At 44.2% G+C, this 25706-nt stretch overlaps 1 protein-coding gene across 2 annotated transcripts in view; it reads right to left on the bottom strand.

The window, feature by feature from the left end:
* The window catches only part of LOC123515434 (putative neural-cadherin 2), a 367250-nt gene that overhangs the window by 7495 nt on the left and 334049 nt on the right, over positions 1-25706 (bottom strand). For both annotated transcript variants that reach the window (XM_045273998.1, XM_045273999.1), the window contains 17 exons: positions 21865-21980; positions 13534-13698; positions 13070-13207; positions 11053-11230; positions 7722-7955; positions 7460-7623; positions 7111-7266; positions 6778-6954; positions 6505-6690; positions 6181-6394; positions 5853-6061; positions 5503-5663; positions 3636-3795; positions 3021-3212; positions 2352-2674; positions 1833-2217; positions 1415-1702 (listed from right to left, as the gene is read on the bottom strand). In XM_045273998.1, coding sequence (XP_045129933.1) covers positions 1415-1702; positions 1833-2217; positions 2352-2674; positions 3021-3212; positions 3636-3795; positions 5503-5663; positions 5853-6061; positions 6181-6394; positions 6505-6690; positions 6778-6954; positions 7111-7266; positions 7460-7623; positions 7722-7955; positions 11053-11230; positions 13070-13207; positions 13534-13698; positions 21865-21980 — 3446 coding nt within the window. The remainder of the gene's footprint in view (positions 1-1414; positions 1703-1832; positions 2218-2351; positions 2675-3020; positions 3213-3635; positions 3796-5502; positions 5664-5852; positions 6062-6180; positions 6395-6504; positions 6691-6777; positions 6955-7110; positions 7267-7459; positions 7624-7721; positions 7956-11052; positions 11231-13069; positions 13208-13533; positions 13699-21864; positions 21981-25706) is intronic.

The following is a 25706-nucleotide window of genomic DNA, read 5'->3' as shown; positions in this document are numbered from 1 at the left end:
GGAAACTTAATCTGAATAATCCGTCTTGATTAGCGCGGAAGCCCAGTTCTCGGAAACAGCGATGAAGCAGCCAACTTTAACAGACGTTGCTTACTATCACGGAAGCTTTGCTCTCAATGCCCTTAAGCCGACAAGAATTCTGTATTCTGAACGCTTTAGGCGAAGGAACCGCATTTGTGCTAAAACAACCTTGTGGGGTATAACAAGCATGAACAAGAAGATTTTTACCCCCTTCTTCACTTCCCCTCTCTCTCTCTCTCTCTCTCTCTCTCTCTCTCTCTCTCTCTCTCTCTCTCTCTCTCTCTCTCTCTCTCTCTCTCTCTCTCTCTCTCTCTCTTCCATTTGTCAGTAACTTGCAGGGTGGGTGAAATACGAATAGTTACAGAAAAAGGTAAGAAAATGTTCGAGCGAGCGTTTACAATCGCATAAGCAATGAAGACCTTATTTATTTATAGATGCAGAGGAAGAGAATGAAATATACGAAAAGAAAGAGAAAAAAGTGAGTCGCAAAGACGGAGACGTGTTTTAATATTTGCCTACAGAGGATGGTTGGGAGCTAACTCAGCTGCAATTTAGGGATTTCCGGGAAGACCTCATAAAAAAAGTACCGTGGATCCAGTAGGAGATCCAGAAAGCAATCTGAGTATTGATGAAGGAGTCGCTTTAAAACTTGCCCTCCTATAAATCGTAGGAAGTAAAAAGAAAATGAAATGTTTTATGCAATTAGCTCAATGGTTTACCAATCAGTGAATTTATACATCTCAGACTTACTAACAACTTTTTTCTTTTTTTCTTTTTACGAGGATACTGTACAGCCTAGTAACAAAATGTGTGTGTGGCGGAAAATGTATTACCAGCAGTGAGAGTAATTCAGATATAAATGCCAGGGTGATACACTCTGCACCTCTCCGTGTGGTCTCGGGAATCACCTGAAGTAGAGTGCTTGGAGTTGTTGTTGTTGTTGTTGCTGTAGTAGTAGTAGCAGTAGTAGTTGTGGTTTTTGTTGTTGTTGTTGTTGTTGTTGTTGTTGTTGTGTGCAGCCGAGCCCTGAGTGTGGCCAGAAAATGAGTTTCCACCTTGGCCCCGGACTAAACAGTAAAGGTTATATAGCCTCTTAAGGCTTAAAAGGGGAGTGCCACCCGCCCAGGCCAAAGCGCTTCGCTATCGAGCCCTCCACCCTGTCCCGGCCATTCCCCCCATGTTGAAGGTGGCTCCTGGCTCGCCTCAGGCGTCAGTAAGGAAGTCAGGCGCATGAAACTGCTTTTTTATAGCGTGTCGTACGTACCTTCTGCCTTAACATTTGAAGCAAGGCGCGTTTTTGTGCGTCTAGTGAAATCAAATGTGAAGCCTAAACGAAATAATGATTCCACTTCGTGTACTAGTGTGCGAGACTCACGCTGCACACTAGACTCACCTTGCCGTTGATCCTGAGGTTCCTGAGGCAGCCTCGGAAGTGTGGCGGGTGGCGCGGCGCCGATTTCCCTTCCGCTTTGAGGGCCGGGAGAGGATACACCAGCCCGCCCACCTGAAGCACCCCGCTGGTGTTCAGCACACGGGCGTTCCGCGGCAGCCTCGCCGCTCCCCTGCATGCATGGGCGTCAGGAAGGACTGGTGCTGTTGTGCGGTTTTGAATGGCCGAAACAAGAGTTGGTGGCTCGTCCCAACTGCTGCCCAGACACAGATCCACGATCATCTCCATGAGCTGTGCGTAGGAGAGAGAGAGAGAGAGAGAGAGAGAGAGAGAGAGAGAGAGAGAGATTAATACAAGTATGTTTACGTGGTCCTAGAGACAGTAGGGAAGGACACTGACGGGCAGGGCCTCGGTGACTCACCTCGTCCTTCCAGATGAGGTCTATCCTGTGCCACGTGTTGTCGGCTAGAGAGGCGGAGGAGTTAAGGGTGAGGGTGACGGGGCCGTCGCCCAGGTCCAGCAGTAGTACTGGCCGCCCATGACTCAGTTCCAGCAGCATGAGGTCACGGCTGCCTTGGCCCTGCTCAGTTCTTTGCTCTGGCCCAGAGTAGAGCAGCGCAGCAGACTTCACCGTGCTCAATACTTCCAGGCTAACGTGCACCTCAGCGCAAGGCGGAATTGGCGGCACCCACGCCCATGCACCCTTGGACATGGAGCCGCCACCGGTACCGTGCCCTACGCCGCCCTTGAAGTGTCTGGAGAGCACCTTGCAGCGGGAGCCCCACGTGCCATGGGGACAGATGCACCTGGATAAAAAAGCGAGACAGTTTAAGTTACGGAGGAAGGAAGAAATACAGAAAGCTAAAGAAAAAGTGGCTCATAAGCGTCCAAAATTTTTTGCCATGCCTGAAAGAAAACGTGAATACACATGCACACTTACTTTGTGCCTGTTGATGTAGGGACACACCTGCCGCCATTCAGACAGGTGTAAGGCGTGCAGGTGGTGTCAGGTGGAGGCGATGAGTTGTCACAACCACAGCCTGTTTGCACCTCTAGTCTGGGTCCCACAACAGCTGAGGTATTAGCATCAACAATGCTGAATCCGCTACTGAGGACGGTCCGCGCCCAGCACCCTTGCTCGCATTCAGAATCTGCTGGTGAGCGCTTCTCGGTACCCACGGGAACGTGCACCTTATCGACGAAGTGCTCCTGACACGTGCCCACTCCGACAGTCTTCACCTCTACTCCCAGAATGTTGCTCAGCTTGGGGTTGGTAGTGTTTTGAAAAGCTAATTGAGTGAAAATTCATGCTAAACACAAATACTACTTATGTATGTTAGTCTAGCACATGTCTTAACTTTGATAGATTCTAGGCCTCAGTTAAGTGTGAGTCATTTATAAGGTAATCCTGAGTCAAGATCAAGGTAACTGAAATCTACGAGTTTATATTCTTGTTTGATATCATTTTTTTTTTTTTTTTTTTGTGAAAATCTGAAGAAATACTTCAGTTGCACATGCAGCGCGGTTCCAATCAAAGAATAGTCCACGCCCATGCCATGCTGCCCTTAGAGAACACTTCTTTCAAGCACCACTGAACATCAACTCTCACCTCGTTCTTGCGGTAAAGCAGAGCGTGGTCAGCGTTGATGACCCCAGGAGTGACCAGCCACACTCGGGAACCAGCGCTCCCCATGGAAGGCTCTTGGTTCTCCTTGAGGAGCTGTACCCACGCCGCCTCCACCTCCGTTCCCACCCATACACTGACAGTAGCTTTTAGCCGGGTCAGTAAGGAAGCCTCGCCCTGCAGAATTCATGTATCTAAGTTTCCTGGACCTGGGTTGTGATGATTATGCCTGCTTTTTCCTTCGCCATTCATTGTTCACATCATTAATCTGTTGTCTTAAGCTCAGGGTTAGAGAGGAAGTATAGCAGCAATATTGTAGATTCGTAGAAACTCATGAACTACAATCTGAACAAACAAAATTGCCTTGGTTTTATGCGATCTACATTTTTCACGAGAGTCATGACGCATTACCATCGCTGGCATGGACGCAGTGATGAACCATTAGCAGGATCTGTGTGAGGGTGCCCTGTCCGCCATGTATACCCGCTATTCAACACCCGCTATTCAACACTGCCATAAATAAAAACCCCATGAATAAATAATAAATCTGATTTGGCTGCTCGGCTACGCACTATGACGCTTTAATTCTACAATACTGACCTTCTCAGCCTTGACAAGGTGGCCTGGGTCCACCGCCAGAGTGATGGGAGTCGCGTGCTTCACGTCATCCGAACTCATCGTTTTCACCTCCACAGTCACGTTTGCCTTCACACCGAATTGACCCTGACTGTCATCACTGACCTTGAAACTCAGTTCATATCTGCAATGGAAGTTGTGATCCACCATTGTTGAGGTGTGTTGGAATTTTTCTATATTTCTTTTTTTACGTTAGTATACATAATTTTCATTGAGTTTGAGCAGTACTGTTAAATTACTTTTGTGACACGAGGGGAGGTAAACACATAGACACACACATACACACATGAAGGAAAACCAACTACTATGGATATGTAAAGTAAAATAAAGATAAAAGTAACCTTTACACTTCTGAAAGTAACTATTGAAGGGCAAACGCAATTTCACTGAATTGCTCAGGTCGCGCGAAGAATATGTATAAAAAGGCAAGGTGTCTGAAAGTTTACTGTTAAGGGGAGAAGTGAGGAAGATATTGGCTAGAGAGAGAGAGAGAGAGAGAGAGAGAGAGAGAGAGAGAGAGAGAGAGAGAGAGAGAGAGAGAGAGAGAGAGAGAGAATAAATGCAAGGTGTTGGAAAGTTTACTGTAAAGGGGAGAAACGAAGGAGATATTGGTTATTATTCAGAGCAAGAGAGAGAGAGAGAGAGAGAGAGAGAGAGAGAGAGAGAGAATGAGATACAGACTTTATATACCAGAACAGTAAAATGTGTGAAAAAAATTCGCTTTGATACTCTTCACGCAATTGAGTATCACATTATACCAAAGATTAACGCAATCCTAGTCGCCCCGAGAGGCTGTGAGTGCTTTCAGCGTGTCGTTTTGAGAAGGCTTAATTAATTACTATTGCGTGATGCCACAATTCAATACGGCTGTGATATGCAATGATGGAGAAACGTGGTATGCTTTTATATTGAACCGCTAAAGGGGTATTCATGTTGTAACCTGGTGTGCGAGTGTCAGTCCTTTGATTATTATTACCATTCTCTCTCTCTCTCTCTCTCTCTCTCTCTCATTTCCCCATCACTTTCACAGTACAAGGCTGGGTGATAAAGAAGAGCCTGGCTAACCCCGCTGTAAAGGAAGTAAGGCAATTTGGACACTGCTACGGCCCTGCGTCACAAGATAGGGACTGAATAACGTGTCTCGGGTGCAGAATTGTAAGTTACATTTGAGAGCTACAATGCAATGCGAAAGGTCGTATTCTAGATGTTCATGACCTCCCCTTGTGTTCTCTCTCTCTCTCTCTCTCTCTCTCTCTCTCTCTCTCTCTCTCTCTCTCACGTAAGTTAAGCAGTTTTTCCATCATTGTTTTGGATTATTTCATTGTTAATACTATTTGATAACATGAAATTCATTGTTTGTAATTTTTTTTTCTTTTTTCGTAGAATGTTGTGTAACGTGAATCAGGCATCCAATCAATCAGTCAGTGGATTTCTCATCTGCTGATATAGGGAGTCTTGACATTTCGGTGCATTACTTACATGAAGGATTCAATGTGTTCGGAGAAAGCTCATACACTTCTACGTATTGTCACGAAGCATTTTCAATCAGCGTATATTTCTTCGAAACTAAGAAGTTGTGAAGATAAATAAATAAAGAACAGTGGAATCATGCGTGCTTTGGGATCCGGGGGTTCTCCAAGCGCACGGGTTCGAATCCTGTCCACGGTTCGAGTGTAGGTTGAGCTTCCTTACTCGGGGCAAAGGTTTCCTAGCGGGTGGGCTTTGACATAGGGGGTACCCAAAAAGTATCCCCTTTAGCCCATAAATTCCCGTGAAAAGCCCACATGGTATAAATACAAAAAAAAAAAAAAAAAAAAATAGATGACCTTACCGGCCGTCTCGGGTGGAGGGTGCCATGGACAAGTGGCCGCTGGAGGTGTCGAGGAAGAAACCCGCCTGAGGATCTCTCCAGGCGTAGGTCTTGGATGCGGCGTCCCAGTCGTCCGGATCCTGCACGTATACCCGCCCCAGGGGAACCGCCGCTCCCTGCCGCTGAAAGAGACAGAGAGAGAGAGAGATACATGTGTGTGTGTGTGTGTGAGAGAGAGAGAGAGAGAGAGAGAGAGAGAGAGAGAGAGAGAGAGAGAGAGAGAGAGAGAGAGAGAGAGAGAGAGAGAGAGAGAGAGAGAGAGAGAGAGAGATGAGATGGATGGAGAGAGATAAGCACAGCGCGAGGCAGACCTGCATGGTGTGCACGGTGACGGTCTTGGCGGCGGGCGCCATGGGGTTGTCGTTGACGTCGGCCACGTGCAGGGTGAGGGTGACGGTGGCGGTGAGGGACGGCCACCCGGCGTCGCCCACCACCAGGGGCACCAGCAGGGAGGGACGCTCCTCTCGGTCAAGCGCCGCCCGCGTCCACACCACGCCCACGCCCCGCCCGTCGTCTCCTCCTGCACCAAACACAGGAAGGCGTCAGCCAGAGAGGCAAGTCTCGCTCCCTTCGGAAGCGGAGGTGCAGCTCCACTGAAAACAAGTGTAGCCAAGTGTACAGAGTGTTGGCGCGACTCACTCCTGTCCAGCGTGACTCTGACGCTGTCGGTGACGTGAGGTGGCGCGCGGGGGTCCAGGGAGATGGTGAAGGGCGGCCCGTGACCCTGCCGCCAGTCGTCGGGATCACCCAGCTTGACCCGCGCCACCAGCTGTGCCTGGCTGTTCTCCGTCACCTGCACCTCGCGAGGCTCAGACAGGAACGGCGGGTTGTCATTCACGTCTGTCACATCGATCTACTCGATAAAGAATATTTGAAGAACATTTGAAGAATTTTTGGCATTTTCAGTTTTACTGTTCTACAAAAACACCACAATGCAATGCAGGTCAGGTGTGTTGTACTCACGGATAGTGTAGCTGTGGCCGTTCTTGGTGGCGCACCTTGGTCTACCGCCCACACCAGTACACTGTGAGTGTCCGCCACTTCCCGATCCAGCCCACCAACCAGACGCACAGCGCCGCTGCCGTCCACGTCAAACAGACGGCCGGGGTCGCTGGCTGGAGCCACATGGTACCGGATTGCTTGCCCTCCCTGACAGGAGAGATGACATAGTGCGAAGACGGTGTAGATGCTACAGAACAATATGAGGCACTACATCTTGCCTCTGCCTAGACTCACCCCGTCAAGGTCTCGCGCGGTGAACGTGGTGAGGTGTGTTCCGATGGGGGTGTCCTCGGGGAGAGTGAGCCGCGCGTGCCGACTGATGTAGGTGGGCGCGTTGTCATTCTCATCCACAAGTCTCAGGTTAACCCAAGCGCCGTCCACGTGATACTTGTCATCCCATCCATTTCTTCCCTATAAGGCAAAAAAAAACTCTACTTAGTTATTTCTATACAGTTTCACTGTGTGTGTGTGTGTGTGTGTGTGTGTGTGTGTGTGTGTGTGTGTGTGTGTGTGTGTGTGTAGTGTGTGTTTGGGTGAGTCGGATAGGTGCCAGGTGGAGAGACGTACCATGTCCGTGACCTCGACTTTGAAGCGAAACCCTTTGCGGTGAATAGGTTTTTCGTAATCGAGGGACGTGATTGAGCGGAGGTCTCCGCCCGGCCCGCCGCGCCGCCGCCCCTCCACGGTAAACATCTGCCAGCCTCTCCCGCTGTTGGGCACCACCTGCAGTCAATATCCAACAAACATTAAGATGAATAGTTTTTATCCTGTATCAGTACTTTTTATGAACAACACTTTATCCAAATGTAGGTGGATGCATAGTAATAGTACTGCTATATCCTATGGCATAGAGAGACAAGTGTATAGTGTCAAGTGGTCTCTTAATCTACAGAAAGAGACTGGAACTGGAACTGACCCTGTAGGCGAAGTCGTTGGTGACGTCCTGGTCCACGACGGTGAGTGTGGCCAGCACGTTGTCAGGATCGAGGCTCTCAGACACGTCCAGCGTCCACTCGGGCCGCGAGAACCTCGGAGGCACGTCGTTCACGTCGTCCACGTCCACCACCACCGTTCCCGTGCCTGGGGGAGGCGTGAAGGGGGGGGGGGTGAGCAGCGAGGTTGACGGCAGGGGAAGGGAGAAAAGAAGAGTGACACGGGCGTGTTTCCCTCATACTCACCCTTGAGGCCGCCGCCGTCGGTCGCCACCACCTGGATGACGTAGCGCTGGGTCTTCTCCCGGTCGAGGCAGCACAGCGCCGTGGTGATGACGCCCAGCTCGCTGTCGATTGCGAATATAGGGCTGCCGCTGGACTCGTCGATAACATTCTTCTCCAGCGAGTACACAAGGCGCGCGTTGTTGCCTTCCCGAGGGTCGTCAGGGTCGGTGGCCACCATACGCGCCACCACGGTGCCTGCCATGACACGTCTCGTCAACTTGACGTATCATAGTCGATATCGCTCCCGTTATCCAAAGGACTCACCAGCCAAGTCTAATAGGAAACTGTCCGATAAATTTAAATCTATTTCAATGCTATGAACTCAGGTGCCATTCGCTGCAGGCTGGCAAAGCTTTCATTTATCCCGTACCTCTCTCCTCCTCCTCCTTCCCATCTCCCATCCTCCCTTCCTACCCCCCTCGAGGATAAAATCATAGGATGAACTAATTTAGGGCGACTGGGAACCTATGCAGCCCGCGAGGGGAGCCACCAATTGTTGACTAAAATTTGCATCGGCCGTGATCGCTGGGAGGGGGGACAGTGGGAGATGGAGAAGAGGTGGGGCGTGTGGTATGGAAGGGAGAGGTGATAGGAGGGTGAGAGCTGGAGTGAGGACTTGGGAAGGGAGGGGAGAGAGCAGCAGCAGCAGACCGATTTAACCCTGAATTGTGGCATCATGTTGTGCATACGAAATGAAAGTAACAATAAAATACACATATAATAATGACACTATGAAAAATAATTAAATGTCAGATAGTTAGCGTAATGGGCAAGGTTTTAGTCAACAACATTAAGGTGTTTCTCGCGATGGTGATGGGCTGCAGTAAACACAAGGGAAAACTTCTCTACCGTGGCACATATTGAGTCCTAGTGAAGCCCAAATGGAATAATCTTTCAGTGTCGGTGGCTACAAGTAGAGGACATCAAGTTTGGGAGTGAGTTTACCCTAGAGAACGCAGTGATTCCTTCTAGGCGTGTCGTGAACAAGTATTCTTAGTGACAATGCGATATACCAGTGTTAATTCGTTCGTTTTCAGCCAATATGGACAATTTTGAAAGCAGTTAATGATATAGAGAATTGAATAGTAATAACAAGCGTAGTCATCACGCTTACCCAGTGCAGAGTGGCGGTGTTTGGCCAAGTGTTGTGTGTACGAGGGACATGGCAGGCAATTGTACAACACGTGTGGCGTATGGCGACGCGGTGCACACACAAAAAAGTTGGACTGGCGGGACTAAAGTAATTGTCTGTCAGAGTAATGTATCTGATTTTCCTGTAGTGTGTAGAAGTGGAGGGGGACAAAACTGTGTCAGCAGGAGTAGAAGGGATTACTGCTGAAATGAGTCCCTGCAATGTGTGTGATAGGATTAGGAAAATTACGGGTTTGTGGAAAAAAGGCTCAGAGACTCAATACCATTCCTGACAATGAGAGAAGACCTCGCCTACCTACGTAATGAAAGACAGGATTCATGTTCTATGTGTGTGTGTGTGTGTGTGTGTGTGTGTGTGTGTGTGTGTGTGTGTGTGTGTGTGTGTGTGTGTGTGCGCGCGCGCGCGATGCCTTGGCAACAGAAGAACCTAATACCATCTTTAATCCTAGAAAGTTTTCATACTTATGAAAAATTTGAGTGGGTGTGTACTATTAAATAACATATGATGGCTTTATTGTAGTAAATATTGAAGTATTAAAGGGGATAATGTTGATATATAGTGTAATAATGTGAGTGTGCTGTAAAGAATAGGAGAGAGATCTATGGTGCTATTGCCAGAGTGACCCAGGCAGTGACGCAAGCCTGTGTCTGTGCATGTTACTGGAGGAATGATGACAGGTGGAGAGAAGCGTTGATTTGGTTATGAGCTGACAATGGATGAGGTGAAGCATGCTGAGTACATCGAAGTGGAGGACAGGCGGTGCACGTTTATTAGCCAACTCACGTGGGAGGATGGACAACAAGTGGGTGAGGTGTGCGTGAATTGCCTGTTGTGACGTGCATTGTAGGAGGACATGAACTTGCTTGTTAACCTTGTGAGTGCCAATTACAATGTATTGTCTTGTCTTCTCGTATTTCTGCAATCATACACAACTCTTGCTGAACGAAAAATATGTTTAAAGGCTTGGACTAGTTGAACACTCCTCTTGGTGGCCACGCTGTCTTGTACGAATAAACTTACACCTGACCAATTCATGAAGCCTATCGGAGAGTTAGGAACAAGGTGAAAGTTATACTAACGAGTTATTTTCTTTTAGTGATAATTTCTGCGATCTTTCACGCAGTAGTTGCTTCTCTTCTGTGAGAGTGCTCGTGCTTTTGCATTTTGCTCTGAAATGTCAACAGTTTTTCCGTTTTAATAAGTCCGCACATTACACTTCAGGTTTTTCAGAAAAATGAACGTGCTTTTCCCTGTCTGCCACTTGGCTTTCATCCAGAAAATAAGCTCCAGCATTATTTTCTTGTCTTGAAACACTTTTAGTACCATGACAGGATGAGATAGTCAGTAGCAACATAGCTTAACGCAGAGTGGAAAAGTGCAGATTCAAGACACGTATCCTGCACAAGCTCGAGCCTTAGCGGCAACAACTAAAAGCTTGGGTGGGTCTGGCCTCGACTAATTTAATGCTATCTGGACTATACGTGACTGCGTGCACCACGGAATTAGTGTTTGGCTAGATCAACACTTTTCTCAGATTTAAGTTTATTTCTCTCTCCCCAGCAGGTGAACTGGTGTCGGAGATGCATGAAGGGAATCAGCAGCCCTGCCAACCTCAGCAGCTCCGGCAACTTCAGCAGCCTCAAGTATGCTACTGACATTTTATCTCGAGGTTGAGAATAGGGGGACGGAAAGTGGTCCATGAGAGAGAGAGAGAGAGAGAGAGAGAGAGAGAGAGAGAGAGAGAGAGAGAGAGAGAGAGAGAGAGAGAGAATGGGAGAGGAGAAAGGCAACGATGAGGAAATCTCTCGATAAAAAAAAAGAATAATGACAATTTTCTTCGCATCATTTACCCTGCCCACGCAGATAATGGGGAGAGAGGTAGAGGTCTTTATAATAATGGCTGGCATCATAACGGGCATTAGGAACAAACAACTCTGGGACAGTCCTTGGAAAAGTTGGTTATGCGCTTGGTACACTTTTAGAGGTTCATTTATATCACGCTCCACTGGCAGGCAATTCATTATAGCGGCGCGTGTGTCCGAGTGACTCGTACATCTCATCTAAACCAGAAGTCCATCACACAGAACATTTATTTTCATACCGACTGCGTGGGATGTGTTCTTTGGTGCGACTCCTTACCTTTAGGAGTGTCCTCGGAGACTGCGGCGGTGGTGGTGCGGGAGGGAAAGAAGGGCGCGTTATCGTTCACGTCCTTCACATTAACACGGACGTCGGTGTGTGCCTCAAGCTCCCCGTCTGTGGCAGTCACCCGCAGGCTCCACTGTGCCCGCCCGTGGGGAGGGTCGCGGTCCAGGGGCTGCGGGGAGTAATAACCATATTCTGAAACACTTCTGCGCTGCTTATCCACTGCATTCAAAAGCCTGTACTTGAAACTGCACCGGCTTTCAATGGTGTTTTTACGGTTTTAGTGACAAATTAACAAGATTTTTACATCAATAATAGGAGAAACACTCTTGAGAACTTGGCTAATCATATCTGTGTCTGAAAATAATCGTGGAGAAAGACCAAAGCGTTTCAGAATACGGACCAAAGCGTGTGGCAAGGAGGCGTGGAGTGAGTGAGGTGGGGAGAGAGAGAGAGAGAGAGAGAGAGAGAGAGAGAGAGAGAGAGAGAGAGAGAGAGAGAGAGAGAGAGAGAGAGAGAGAGAGAGAGAGAGAGAGAGAGAGGGAGGGACGCAGGAAGGTAGATGGACGCTGGTAATCGAGAGAAGTGAGAGGGATGATAGGGAGAGGTTATTTCGATGGATTGGAGGGAGATGCCTTGGCCTTGTCCTTGAATCCATCTCTGTACAGTTACAACTTCGCTTCACCCGAGGAACATGAAGACTGCAGTTATAGCTATTAGGCCAGTATTCTTAAACGCTTAGCTCTCTCACCATCACTACTTTACAAACACTTTAGTTGAAGATTTTTTTTATGCAGGAGGAACAGCTGGCCAAGGGCAACAAAATATGAAAAAAAAGGCCCACTATGTTGCCAGTTCCCCAAAAGAACATAGATACTCGTGTTTTCAAGGATATTTCTATGGTTCTGGTGATGGACTAGCAAGATTTCTAGTTTATAATAAGAAGAAACTGTCTTCAAAAACCGGCTAGTTGTCTCTGTGACTTTGGTAAAACTGTCGTGGTGAGAGAGCAAAGCGTTTCTGAATACGGACCTTAATCTTACCAGTATCGCACCGTACCTTTGTAATGTTATGTAGAGATTCCGTCCTTGAAAGCAACCCCACTCCATGATACATCCCACCAGACTAACCTAACCAATCTTCTTTTGCCCATAAATTCCCGTGAAAAGCCCAAATGTTATAAATAAAAAAAAATAATAAAATGCATCATCGCTGAATTATTACCGGTGGATGTTCGTAAATCTACCTGAGCGAGATTTAAACTATATTCCTCAGTAATACCTCAGTGGTAAGTAAGAGTGTGAGTGATGGTGGACGAACATATATCTTTGGCCTCTCATTTCACTCTAATGCCAGTCTATGAGAAGAGTTCGGGTGAGTAACTCCAGATAAATTCAGTGTCCCAGTTTACAATATTGCGTGCATAAATACGACGATGCGTGGGAGTCATTGGCAAGTAACAATACCTTACAATACAATATACAAGGTGGAGCGTGATGTAGCGTACGACACCTTGGTGGAAATTCACATAAACAGTCTGATTTTCATAAACTATGCTGCACGGAATGGAATTACTCTAATCCATGAACTTTGAAATTCTTACGCTTATTGTTATGAGTTCAATGGACTATTCTTTGTTGTCTGTTGTCTGTCTGCCTGTCTGTCTGTTTGTCTATTTGTCTATTTGTCTTTTTGTCTGTTTGTCTGTCTCTCTGTCTCTCTGTCTCTGTTTCTCTGTCTCTCTCTCTCTCTCTCTCTCTCTCTCTCTCTCTCTCTCTCTCTCTCTCTCTCTCTCTCTCTCTCTCTCTCTCTCTCTCTCTCTCTCTCTCTCTCAGCTGTCATTATGAACCAATACAACAATAATAAGGGAAAAGCACACTCTTAAGACCCATAAAGAGAAAAGAAGGGATCATCATCTACTCTTTGGAAGTAATCAGGTTCGTTAAATTGTATATGATGCTGGAAAATATAATAAACCGAACCTGCCTCAAAAATCTGTACATGTACTCACTCTCAGTAGACGTATGGCTCCTGTCAAGGGATCGATAGCAAAGGCAGACTCCTCCTCGCTGCCCTCCACACCGTCACCTGACAGTCTGTAGGTGAGGCGACCAAATTCCCCCGCATCTGCGTCTGTCGCCGTCACTTGCTGCAACGATGGAGAAGCTGCAGAACGTTCTAATGAGAGGTGACATTCTGTAGCATCGTGAAAATGTACGTTCTTGATTAAAAAAAAGCAGTAAATACTCTAATCATAAGCGAGAGGAAAGGCCAGAGCGATCTCACTTTAGGTTCCACTCGGGAGAAAAAAAAATTCGAAGGTGAAAGAAAACCGAATGGTAAAAATAAAGCTGTCTGTACCAGAGGGAAGACAAATCAATCCTCACAGTTCAGTGTTCTCTGTACCGAAGGGAAAACCGAGGTGTCAAAAGAAGACAGTAGGAATTTTACGCCAAAACCCAGAGCGATCCTCACCGTCAAGATTGTTTTAGGAAGATGTCTGTCGTCCTCCTCTGTAATCTGAGTCTCGTGTAAGGACGTAGGGAACACAGGGGCGTGGTCGTTCTGGTCCTCCACCCGTACAATCACTCGTGCCTCGCTGCTCTCCTCGCCCGCCTGCGCCTCCACCACCAGCTCGTACTGAGGAAGAAAGAACCAGAAAGTGAAACAAAACGAGAAACTGTGAGACTGAAATGAAAAAAAAAGAAATAGAAAGAAATAATGAAAAACGAGGAGGAGGAGGAGGAGGAGGAGGAGGATTAGAAGAAAAAAAAAAGTAAGAGAAGGGCGATGACACGACGATGAATGTGAAGGGAAATTGGAAGATTAAAAGGGGAGGGCAAAACGAAAGTGATTGAAAGATAGCTAAAGGACAAAGTCAAAAGAGGAGAAGTAATTGCAAGATTTTTAGGAAGAAAAGAAAGTAGAATGATAAAGTGAGAGGAGGAGGAAGAAGAGGAATAGAAACGAGGAATGAGGAGGAAAAGAGATAAGGAAGATTATGAGTAAAAGAAAGAGGAGGAATAGGAAGAGATGCGGAATGATAAATGAGACCAAGATAGGTATTAGAAAAGGGGAGAGAGAGAGAGAGAGAGAGAGAGAGAGAGAGAGAGAGAGAGAGAGAGAGAGAGAGAGAGAGAGAGAGAAATTGTGTGTGTGTGTGTGTGTGTGTGTGTCCCTACTGCTTGAAAAGAGAAAATGTAATGGTTGTCGTCTTGTTGTCGCGAAGGTTGCACGGCTGTAGCTCAAATGGCATAAAGCAGCAGGGCGACTCGTGATTACCCTTAATGGACATGACGGTCTTCCTTAAGTCATCCCAGTGAGAAATGCCGCAGAAGATTGCTCCTCTCAATCTCATTTCTTCCTGCTCTCTCTCTTTCTCTCATCTTTCTCTCACCCCTTCTCTCTCTCTCTCTCTCTCTCTCTCTCTCTCTCTCTCTCTCTCTCTCTCTCTCTCTCTCTCTCTCTCTCTCTCTCTCTCTCTCTCTCTCCTTTTCGACCTCCCGTGAACCCCGCACAGATGACCGCTCGGCTGCCTCAGACTTATGAAATCGATTAAGCCTTTAGAAGAGGAAGAAATTGAGGAGCTTAGCCTTGCCGCCGGAGGTACGGAGTGGCGGGGCATCAGCGCTGATTCACATGAGGCTTCTTTTTACGTCGCTAACTCCCATCTGGTGTGTCACTGCCCTCTCTCTCTCTCTCTCTCTCTCTCTCTGTGTGTGTGTGTGTGTGTGTGTGTGTGTGTGTGTGTGTGTGTGTGTGTGTGTGTGTGTGTGTGTGTGTGTGTGTGTGTGTGTGTGTGTGTGTGTGTGTACGCGCCACTGCTTGAGTGTATGAAATTTCATTAAGCAAAATATGAACTCACTACAGCATCTCTACTTTAGTACTTTTTAAAGAGAGAGAGAGAGAGAGAGAGAGAGAGAGAGAGAGAGAGAGAGAGAGAGAGAGAGAGAGAGAGAGAGAGAGAGAGAGAGAGAGAGAGAGAGAGAGAGAGAGAGAGAGAGATTATGTCTTTGAACAATATTCCGTTTGTGTTAAGTTGAGTTTTTCCTTTCTTCTTTTCTATGTTCATCAGATTTTCAAGAAGCGTTCGAAAGGTTGTGTAAATGAATAGCTGGTGGTCACAATCAGCTTTTAATCCACGTGGCTGCCACCATTTATGTTTTGCTTTGGTTTATTGCTATCAACGAAGCTTGCGTTCTAAAGTGTATCACGTCTAACTTCTCTTTACCTCACGGAAACACAAGGCAATTTCTGATTCTCTGCAGCAGATGGCGAGAGAGTAAAGTGCATGTATAAATGGTCAATCAAAATTCTTTCCATTAAATGGAAGGACTGAATAGGTTGTAAGTAACAAAATAAACGTCTTTTAGAAATATCCTCAGGACTTTCAGGATTACTTTTTATTTCATCATTTTGTTGGAGAGAAATAAGACGGGAAGCCAATAATAGTGATAGCCTGTAATACCTGTGACGACCTACATCTAATGGAATAGTGAGAGACTGAGGAGGATGAGAAAAATATAGACACACACACATAGAAAAAAAGAACAGGGAGAGCGAGGCGTGAGGGGAGACTCGTTAAGGCTGACGCTCCTACTCCCAGTTATTTGTGCTCTTCAGGATTATTATAACTCCATGTATATTCATGCTATAAAACCCTTCAGTACGATGACGCATTTTCATATTCATTCTGGTTACTATTTGATTATTCTATATATCTTCGGAAACTTATGTGGGAATCAAAGTATTGAAGACTCTGGCTATGAATCTTCTGACCTCCATAAGCCCTTCCTAATATAAAGAAAATGTCTAATCGTGCCCAAAACTCATGGTAGAAATATGTTCCAGTGCTCAAGAGGTTAGAAACGATCTAAACTGCTTTGTTCTTAGCTTCCTTACTTCGGCTTTAGTCTTTTAAACCTGCGTGTCTCATACAATCGACACTTACTAATCCATGTTTATTTTCCTAATGCTGATTTATAAGTGTTTACATGTTTTTATAATTCACCACAACCTTTGATATTAGGTAAGCTTGTTTACTTTCGGCTCACGTCCCTGAAAACTGCGCGCCTTTTGTGAGCAAGAACCTCCAGATTCCCTCTCGCTGGCTCATATTGAAAGCCAACAGGGAGCCTTTGAAACTCGCACGTTTAATTGCGCTCTGGATTTGGCGTCTCGCGTGGACACTTTTAGGGGAATAGTTGTTGGTGTGGATAAATGTGGATAAGTCTTTGTGCTTTTCTGTGTATGGATCAACAGGTTTACTGGTGAATGGATTAGACTGGCTGTGTTTGTGTACAGCATATATGTTGATTAATGATAGTGCTTGTAGATGAAGAGATTTCTGTTTATTTGTATGTGTGAGTGTTGAGGCAAACATCTTATTAGTTTTATATAAGACAATTACATGATATTTCATAATTATTTCTGGTGCAATTTTCATGAAGGAAACTTTAAAGGTAAGATTTGCATGGAAGTGAGGAAACACTGAATAGAGCAGAAGCTTCCCATTTCCCTAAAGTTTCGACTAACGTCTTCTTGAATGTAGCTGCAGTCAGAGCGTTGGGTTCTTACTGGAATAAAGTGCTTATGCTCCTTTTTTTCCCCTCGCTTCTGGATACAATTCACCCACGAACATACCTTCATGAAAATTCCACCCATGATAATTCTTCCATGACAAAAATTCCCCCATCTCTGAAGTCCAAACTAATCTAACTTAACCTTATCTATCACGGGTGAATTAGTTAGGGGAAAAAATTTGTAGTTGGAATATTCGTATGGAATTTTTGCCGCAGGGGGAGTTTATATTGTACAGCTCTCCCCCTCACATGATTCCAATCTGATCAGTGACGAAGGTTGCTGCTCACACTCAACACACTTTAAACAGCTGAATTTTGGGGAGAGTTACGTGAGGTGCAGTGCAGAGGTCTTTACGTAAACCATCGATACTTTTCTTAAACTTGTGAAAAGCGAAGTGTGCGCAATGTCATACTTAAGTAAAGGATATGGTGGTGGGAGTGACAGCAATGATAGTTATGGCAAAAGTAGTTGTAGTAGCAGTAACAGTAGCAGTAGAGGAAGAAGAAGAAAGAAGAGAAAGAAGAGAAAAAGAAGAAAAGAAGTAGCTGTAACAGTAGAAATAGTAATAGTAGTAGTAGAAATAATGGTAAATTTGACAGAAGTGACCAAAAAAAAAAAAAAATAACACCACCACCATCATAATAATAATCATCAGCACCAGTGGAAGCACAGAAGTAGTAAAGCAAAAAGTTAGTAAAATGAACAGCAATAGGGACAGGAGTAGCAAAACCAGCACCATGTAATCGGAGGAGTTGCAATAAAAGTATCTGAACAAAAAGAGAGATTGGGAGAAAAACCTAACGAATGTGGGGTGTGGAATTGCTTAATGTGATACTACGTACAGAGAGAGAGAGAGAGAGAGAGAGAGAGAGAGAGAGAGAGAGAGAGAGAGAGAGAGAGAGAGGGCGGAGGGGGGGTTACACAGAATATACGTGGATATAAAGAAAAAAGGCACATGAGTATAACGAATGGCATAGTTTAGAGGGGAGGGAGGAAAAACGCAGAGGAGAGTGAAGGGTGGGCGAGTGGAAAGGGGAGGCTGGGAGTGCTGGTGGGAGAGTAATGAGGGAAACTAAGGAGAGGAATGGAGAGGGGAGAGAGGAGGTAAAGCCGATTGGTGTGGCCGTGAGCTGTACTACCACATTCTGTTTTATGGGCGGTAATCAATGTGGTTAATTCTATGTTTGTATCGGGTTTGGCTGGGAAGTCTTCTCTGTGTGTTTGCTTTCTTTTTTTCTATAGCATGTAGTTTGTGACTGTTGTGTTTGTGATTTCTGTGTATATATGTATTTTTTTTTTTTTTGTCGGGTTTGGCTGGAAAGTCTTCTATGTGTGTTTGTTTATTCTGTCCATCTATTCCTTAGGTTTTTGTTTTTCTATAGCATGTAGTTAGTGACTCTTTGCTGTGTTTGTGATTTCTGTGTATTTTATTTGATTTATTTTTACATGTGTATTGTTGTGCTTCCATTCATTAGTCTTCATGTACACCATCGGCTCGTTGACCGAAAGAAAAGTGTATTATTTCCTAGTTTGTATCACTGTTTCTTTACTTTCTTTATATTTTTCCATCTACATGTTGATTTATTGTGTGGTTAACTCGTTGTCTAAAGCATGAAAAAGTTATACTAATTGATGTTCAGCTCGTAAATGGTTTAATGACTGTTCCTTATCTGTTTTTACCATTCATCCTTTCTTTATTCGCTTCGTAATTGGATGGCTGAATGAAAAGAATTAATACGCAATGGAACCGATGCTTGTGTTTGAATAAGCTTTTGTTTCCTATTGATAGCGCATTTTATAAGTCCATTTATCCGTTTTATTTATTTATCTATCTATTTGTTTATCTATTTATTATATATTTCCCCGTTTATTTTGTCTATCTGTCTATTTGTTTATTTATTATGGAACCGGGTCGTTCAATGAAAGGATAAATTCATGTTGTTGTTTTTTTTATTAATAGTTACACTCGCTGCATCGCATGTAAAAATTTTGTCATATTCCGTGCGTGTGTGTGTGTGTGTGTGTGTGTGTGTGTGTGTGTGTGTGTGTGTGTGTGTGTGTGTGTGTGCGTGTGTGTGTTATCGTTTCAGTTATAGCTTTCAAGTTTATTTATTTATTGACTTTTCTGTTTCATTCCTAGCTGGAATTTATGTCTCCCTTGATGCTTCACTCTCCCATGTGCGGTATTTCGAATCAAATTAAATAGTGCAGCTTATGAAATGCAACATCGAGATTTCCTAAGGTCTGTTGCTGCTTGTTTGTTCTTCGTTGGCCTTTTGATGCCAGGAACAACACTGATAGCAAAGAGGACACACCTTTCATATTCACATTCATTCATATCACAAATTCAGAGACGGCTTTGCTGTTTAAACATAAAGTGGTGAATGGACGTTCCTTTTGCAGTTGAATCATATGTTATTCATTCGTTTATTTATTCATATTCCATTTTGATCTTGGATAGCTATCGGTCAAAGGTGAGCTGTATATATAAAAGTTATGAAAGATTAGGGTCGAGGTACAAACTGGCTGAGTCTTGCTGTGAAATGCCTGGTATCTATTCATTCACCTCCTTTCCCTTCTGTTCTTGGTTATCTTTCAGTCTTTGCTGAGGCGAGTTGTGAAATGGCAAAGCGTCGCTGTTGATAGAAAGCTGCATCCGGTATTTCGTTGTCTCAAATGAACACAAGAAAAGAAAACAAACAACAAGGCTTTTCGATCCTTTTGGACTGTGATTATTTGTTCTTATTTGTACCTGGAAAGCCTGTTCAGTAAAGGTATAAGATATCACGATATATAGAAGAAAAAAGTGTGGTATTCTTATTTTCAGCTTTGAAGACTGTTGACCAACTATATAAGGATGAGAAAAAAGTTGAATTCCTTTCAGTTGACGCTTCATAAAGGAAAACAAATAGATTAAGATAAAAATGAATAAATGAATGAATAAAGAGGGAGAAAATTTAGAAATGAATAAAAGAAAAAAAACTAATATAAAACTGAATAAATGAATAAATAAAGAAATAAAAATCCAGGAGAACAAAAAAAAGTAAGATAAAAATGAATAAATGAATGACTAAAAAGGCAGAAATTCAGAAATGACTCATCTAAAGGGGAATACCACACCAGAAGGCTCCCGCTCACCCACTCGCGCTTTGAGTTAATGTTCGGTACAATGCAAGTTCAGACTGACGTTTTAGCTGCCATAGTTTACCTTCCCCAAGTTCCCCCCGAGACTCATATAACTGTCAACAAGCAAAACAGGATAAATGTTCTCTCTCTCTCTCTCTCTCTCTCTCTCTCTCTCTCTCTCTCTCTCTCTCTCTCTCTCTCTCTCTCTCTCTCTCTCTCTCTCTCTCTCTCTCTCTCTCTCTCTCTCTCTCTCTCTCTCTCTCTCTCTCTCTCTCTCTCTCTCTCTCTCTCTCTCTCTCTCTCTCTCTCTCTCTCTCTCTCTCTCTCTCTCTCTCTCTCTCTCTCTCTTTTTTTCTTCCTCTTCTTACCTTCTTTGTGACTCCACCATTTTTTTCCTATATTCTCTGCTCTACTTTTTAAACTTTACTTTACTTATGTCTCTTCTCTTCGAAAGTTATGTCAAAGGTCCCTAGCTTCTCTTTTTTCTCTTCTGAACATTACTTTGCTGTTTTTTTTTCTACAACCCATGTAGTTTTCTTTCATTTTTTTTTTAAACTTTACTTCTTATTTGTCTCTATCCAGTTTCTTATTTTTTTTCATTCTACAGTTCTCACCTTTCTTTTTTTTCCATTTTGTCGTGTGATATTTTTTTCTTTTTATTTCATATCCTGTTTGTTTTTCTTTATTCACTATTCATTTCTCATTTCACGTAACTTTACCGTGCCTTTTTTTCACTTTAAAACCTTCCCCTAACTTACTTACGTCCTCACCTTTAATTCTTTTTACACTACAGCTTTGCTCTAGTATTTTTTTCCTTCACTTTCAACGATAACAAGATTTTTTCGCTGCTTCAACTGCAAGGAAATAAAAAGCAGATAACGAGAAATTGTCACCGAGTTCCCTTGAGCCACTTATAGACCTGGACTTCCTGCTATATAAGGAAATGCAGGCGCGGTGCTCAGCCAGGCGGTGGTGAAATGTGCACCTCCAGGGTATAGCTTCCTGAATGTCTGGCAGGAAGGCTTATCGTACAAAGGAGATCGAAAAAAAAGGGTGTTACTTATCTGGTTTGTTTCTAGCTAGTTTGCTTTAAATGTCCGGAGATTTTGCTTGTCTCCTGCCGTGTATATGTGGTTTGTATTCTTGTTTTTGTTGTTAATTGACGTGTGTGTGTGTGTGTGTGTGTGTGTGTGTGTGTGTGTGTGTGTGTGTGTGTCTTGTTTACATGTTAGTGTAGAGCTTTTGTTATTTCGATGTTTTTTTTTTCCTCCTGTTTCCGTGTTTTCTTTTTCATAGTGAGAGTTCGTGAAAAACAATACTCTCTCTCTCTCTCTCTCTCTCTCTCTCTCTCTCTCTCTCTCTCTCTCTCTCTCTCTCTCTCTCTCTCTCTCTCTCTCTCTCTCTCTCTCTCTCTCTCTCTCTCTCTCTCTCTCTCTCTCTCTCTCTCTCTCTCTCATATCTGATAATCCTGCGACACTGTTCTTATCCATTCATCTCTTACGTGTCATGATAGCGAAGGAGAGAGAAAGACAGATAGATGGACAGACGGACAAACATACAGACAGGCAAATACACAGCGACCCACCCCACAAAGAGACAATCGCGTACCCCCCCACAATGAGTGACATATCATCTCGAGCCGTGGGCAAGAAATATGAACACTCCGGAGACTCGAATAACACGGCGACGACCCCACAATGCGAACTGCTGGCGGCGTGTTTAGTGTGTCAGCTGTCCACACGATCCGACAAATAGCGAACTCAGCGTGAATTCCAATCCTTTCTACCCTCAACGACCGACAACCTGTCAATATTATGTGAACCCGCCTACCACTCACCAGAACCTTTCTCCTCACTGCCGCTTCTCCCTTCCTTCCTTCCTGCCACGCCGCCATCCCTTTCCGTCCCTTCTTGCTTACTTTGAAGGTAAACATGTCCCACGCTGAATTATCTGTGTTATTTATTCTCTAGATTGCCAGGATGTATGCGTGTGTATTCAAGCATCTCGTAGCACACACACACACACACACACACACACACACACACACACACACATACACACAAGGACACTCAGCCAATCTCACAGACTCAATCTTACCTTTTTCTTCTTCTCAAAGTCGAGTGGCGACACGAGGGAAAGGATTCCAGTGGAGGGGTGAATCCAGAAGTGTGAGGCTGCGTTACCCTCAGTTATCCTGTAGACCACTGGCACCGCTGCGGGGAAGAGGGAGGAGACTTAGTGAGAGGGGAAAAATGCAGTGGCAGAAGCATGGAAGGAAAAATAAAAGGCAGGTCCATCGTAGTAGAGATAGTGCTGCAATGAAACAACAAGAATAGTTCGTACATCTCACACGAATAGTTCCCTGCGAAAGGACGGAAAATAATATAGAAAAGAGGAAGGGTGGATGAAACCATTGCAGAAAGAGAGAGAGAGAGAGAGAGAGAGAGAGAGAGAGAGAGAGAGAGAGAGAGAGAGAGAAAGAGAGAATGTGCGGGCCATCATCAAAACACACTAAAGCTCTAAAAGCACGTAAATTTATCCTATCCTGACCCCTCCCTCCATCCCTCCCTCCTTCCTTCCGTCCCTCCTGCTCCAGTAACGTCCGCAACCTGCCCTCCGCTCACCAGCCCCGCCTCTCTAAACTTATAAGCAGTAAAAAGAAAGCACGGCTGATTTTTCGGTACGTTTTGAGGACAAAGGAGCTGCCAGAAGGAAAAGGAGATGATATGCAACACGAATAGAATAGCAATGAGGAAGAATATGAACGAACAGTGAGGGAAATTCGTTAATCCTAGTGTGTGTGTGTGTGTGTGTGTGTGTGTGTGTGTGTGTGTGAGAGAGAGAGAGAGAGAGAGAGAGAGAGAGAGAGAGAGAGAGAGAGAGAGAGAGAGAGAGAGAGAGAGAGAGAGAGAGAGAGAGAGAGAGAGAGAGAGAGAGAGAGAGAGAGAGAGAGAGAGAGAGAGACTCGTAGGCAGGGAGAAGTAGTACTTAACACAACTTCTGATGCTCTTATAGAGTTGGTTAAGAGTATTAAACGTTACTTAAAACCTGAAAAAAGAATAAACTACCTCAAGTCCGCAAATGAAAATAAAAATAATGCATAAACTATGGGTATTTAACCCCTTCAGTACTGGGACACATTTTCACCTTGAGCTTTGTGTACGATTAGACGATTTTATTTACATTAGGAAGGGTCTATTTAGGTCAGAAGATTAATGATCACAGTCTTCACTATTTCAATCCTCACATAAGCTTCTGAAGCTGTATGGAATCACTAAATAGTAAGCAGAATGAATATGAAGGGAGTTAATGAAAGCATCCTTGGCTGAGTGAAATTTGCCATTCCATCACGTGCACTCTCACTGGAATGGAACGAGACGCATTAGAATAATTTTTGTGGGTAGAGAAGGAAACAGTGACAACAGGGACCGCCGTGGTGCAGTGGAACCATACGTGCTTTGGGGTCCGAGGGATCTCCAAGCGCACGGGTTCGAATCCTGTCCACGGTCCGAGTGTAGGTTAGGCTTCCTCACTCGGGGCAACGGTTTCCTAGCAGGTGGGCTTTGAGATAGGAGGTACCCCAAAGAGTATCCCCTTTAGCCCATAAATTCCCGTGAAAAGCCAACATGGTATAAATAAATCATTTTCTCTGAAGAAGTCCTATGGGCGAAACGTAAGAGAAATAAAGTGCTCCTGCTCTCCCTGAGTTTCTTTACACCACCCACCCACCATAAATAAATAAATAAAACAGGTGGAGAAAACTGAGTGAACGCCGTGAGAGAGAGAGAGAGAGAGAGAGAGAGATTAAAATTGCTTCATAAACCTGTAAAGAACTTTTTATTCGTTATTTTTCCACAAATATCCGGTTTTATACGCTGAGTACCTTTCACCTCATCACATTAAAGCCAGGCAGAGACAAAAAGAAAGCCAGACAGAGATACAAACAGACAGACAGACACACAGCTAAAGCCTACAACTTCCACGTGTCCCCAGGAGCTGCTCACAGACGTCCACAGCTCGTGAAAACTTTCTCCATGAATACAATTATACAGTCGAACTCTGCTGACGTGTTAACTGTGTACCGCTGTTTGACTCATTTTGGTGACGTTTCCTTCTTCTTCTTCTTCTTCTTCTTCTTCTTCTTCTTCTTCTTCTTCTTCTTCTTCTTCTTCTTCTTCTTCTTATTTTGGTGACGTTCTCTTCTTCTTCTTCTTCTTCTTCTTCTTCTTCTTCTTCTTCTTCTTCTTCTTCTTCTTCTTCTTCTTCTTCTTCTTCTTCTTCTTCGTCTTCGTCTTCTTCCTCTTCTTCTTCTTCTTCGTCTTTTTCTTTTTCTTCTTCTTCTTCATCCTCTCTCGATGCTGTTGTCGTTGTTGTTATTGTTGTTTTTGTTTGGTGGTGATAGTAGTTATATTAGTGTTGATGTTATTGATGTTTTTTTCTTATTATTATTGTTATTATTATTATTATCATCATCTACATTCTTTCTCTTTTTCCTTCTCTTATTATTCTATTTTCCCTGGATTTCCTTCTTTCTTTCATTCTTTAAAAGTTGTAAAGCTGAAATATCTCTCTGCTTCTTCATTCTCTCTTGATATTTTTGTCGTTGTTTTTATTGTTGTTTTGGTTTTGGTTTGGTGGTGGTACTGGTATTATTGTTCATTTTATTATTGATATTGTTGTTATTATTTTTCATTCTTATTATCATTACTATTATTTTTTGTTATCATTATTATTACCACCATCTACACTCTTCCTGCTTTTCTTTCTTTTACTCTTCCATTCTTTCTGGATCTTCTTCTTTCATTCTTTAAAAAGTTGTGAAGTTGAAGCCTCTCGGAAAATGAACCCCGTGCACTAACCTTCCTCCCAGCAGAATAATTGTAGCCTCTCGTGGCACCTACACTTGGGCTCCTCTGCTCCAGTCTTGCTCAAACACAAGGAGAAGCCGACTTGGTTGAGAGAGCAAGAACTTCCACTTTTGTCTGTGATCGCATCTGCCACACAATTTACTGCATCTGCACCTTGTTAATAAAGTACGACTTGCAGTGACTATTTTTACACCTGGTGCTGAAAAATACACCAGCGGCTCGAGTTTAATCACCGAAGAAAGAAACACAGAGCAAGTCTAACTATAACTGGCCTCGCTTTTCATCTATAAGGTTAGAGTCTTGTGAGAGAATGAAGTATTGCCTCGTGTCATTGTTTGGAGTGTTGGTCGTGGCGGTGAAGGTAGTTTGTGACATGGCGGATGGGCAAAGTTTTGTTATATTGCACTCAATTTATTTCTGTTAGTAGAAGTTCTCAGTGTAAGTCAGTCACCACTGAATTGTTTGAATCATATGTTGTGAGAGCATTTTCTTTTACCTAATGAAATTTATTTACCTTACTTCGTTCACGGTAAATGTTAAAAACGTTGCATTATAAAATAAAAAACATCATCTTTGCTTCCGCTCATGCTGACAAACAGAGTGACATGAGCATCTAGAGATATACGAATATACATACATAGAAATGCAAGACAAGAAGAGATATACTATAGGACTGAGAAACGGACAATGGAATGAGAACTATACATGGGAACCACATTGCAAATCTTCCAGTCCGCGAGGAAATGTAGATGTGGTTGCTTCCTTAGTAAGCCTGGGGGAAGCGTTTGGACCGTCGTGACAGCCTGCTGGCGAGTAAGGAATTGCGGAATATTATTGAAGAGAAACTGGTTGCGTTGAACCTTACATGTGCTTCGATGGTTCATTCATTCCTGAAACCCAATGATGAGCAACTGAATTTAGCATTCCTTGCGTTCTGGAATATCTGCAGTTCGTTCTCCAAGTTTCTCCATTTTAAACCAGCTCGACACTCACCACTCTAAGAAATATCCTCCTATAATATACACATGCACTGCCAACAGGAAAAAAAGCCCAAGCAAACAAGAAGCTCCC

This window comes from Portunus trituberculatus, chromosome 39 (genome assembly GCF_017591435.1).
Source record: "Portunus trituberculatus isolate SZX2019 chromosome 39, ASM1759143v1, whole genome shotgun sequence".
Lineage (NCBI taxonomy): Eukaryota > Metazoa > Arthropoda > Malacostraca > Decapoda > Portunidae > Portunus > Portunus trituberculatus.
This window is presented reverse-complemented; position numbering and strand designations above follow the sequence as displayed.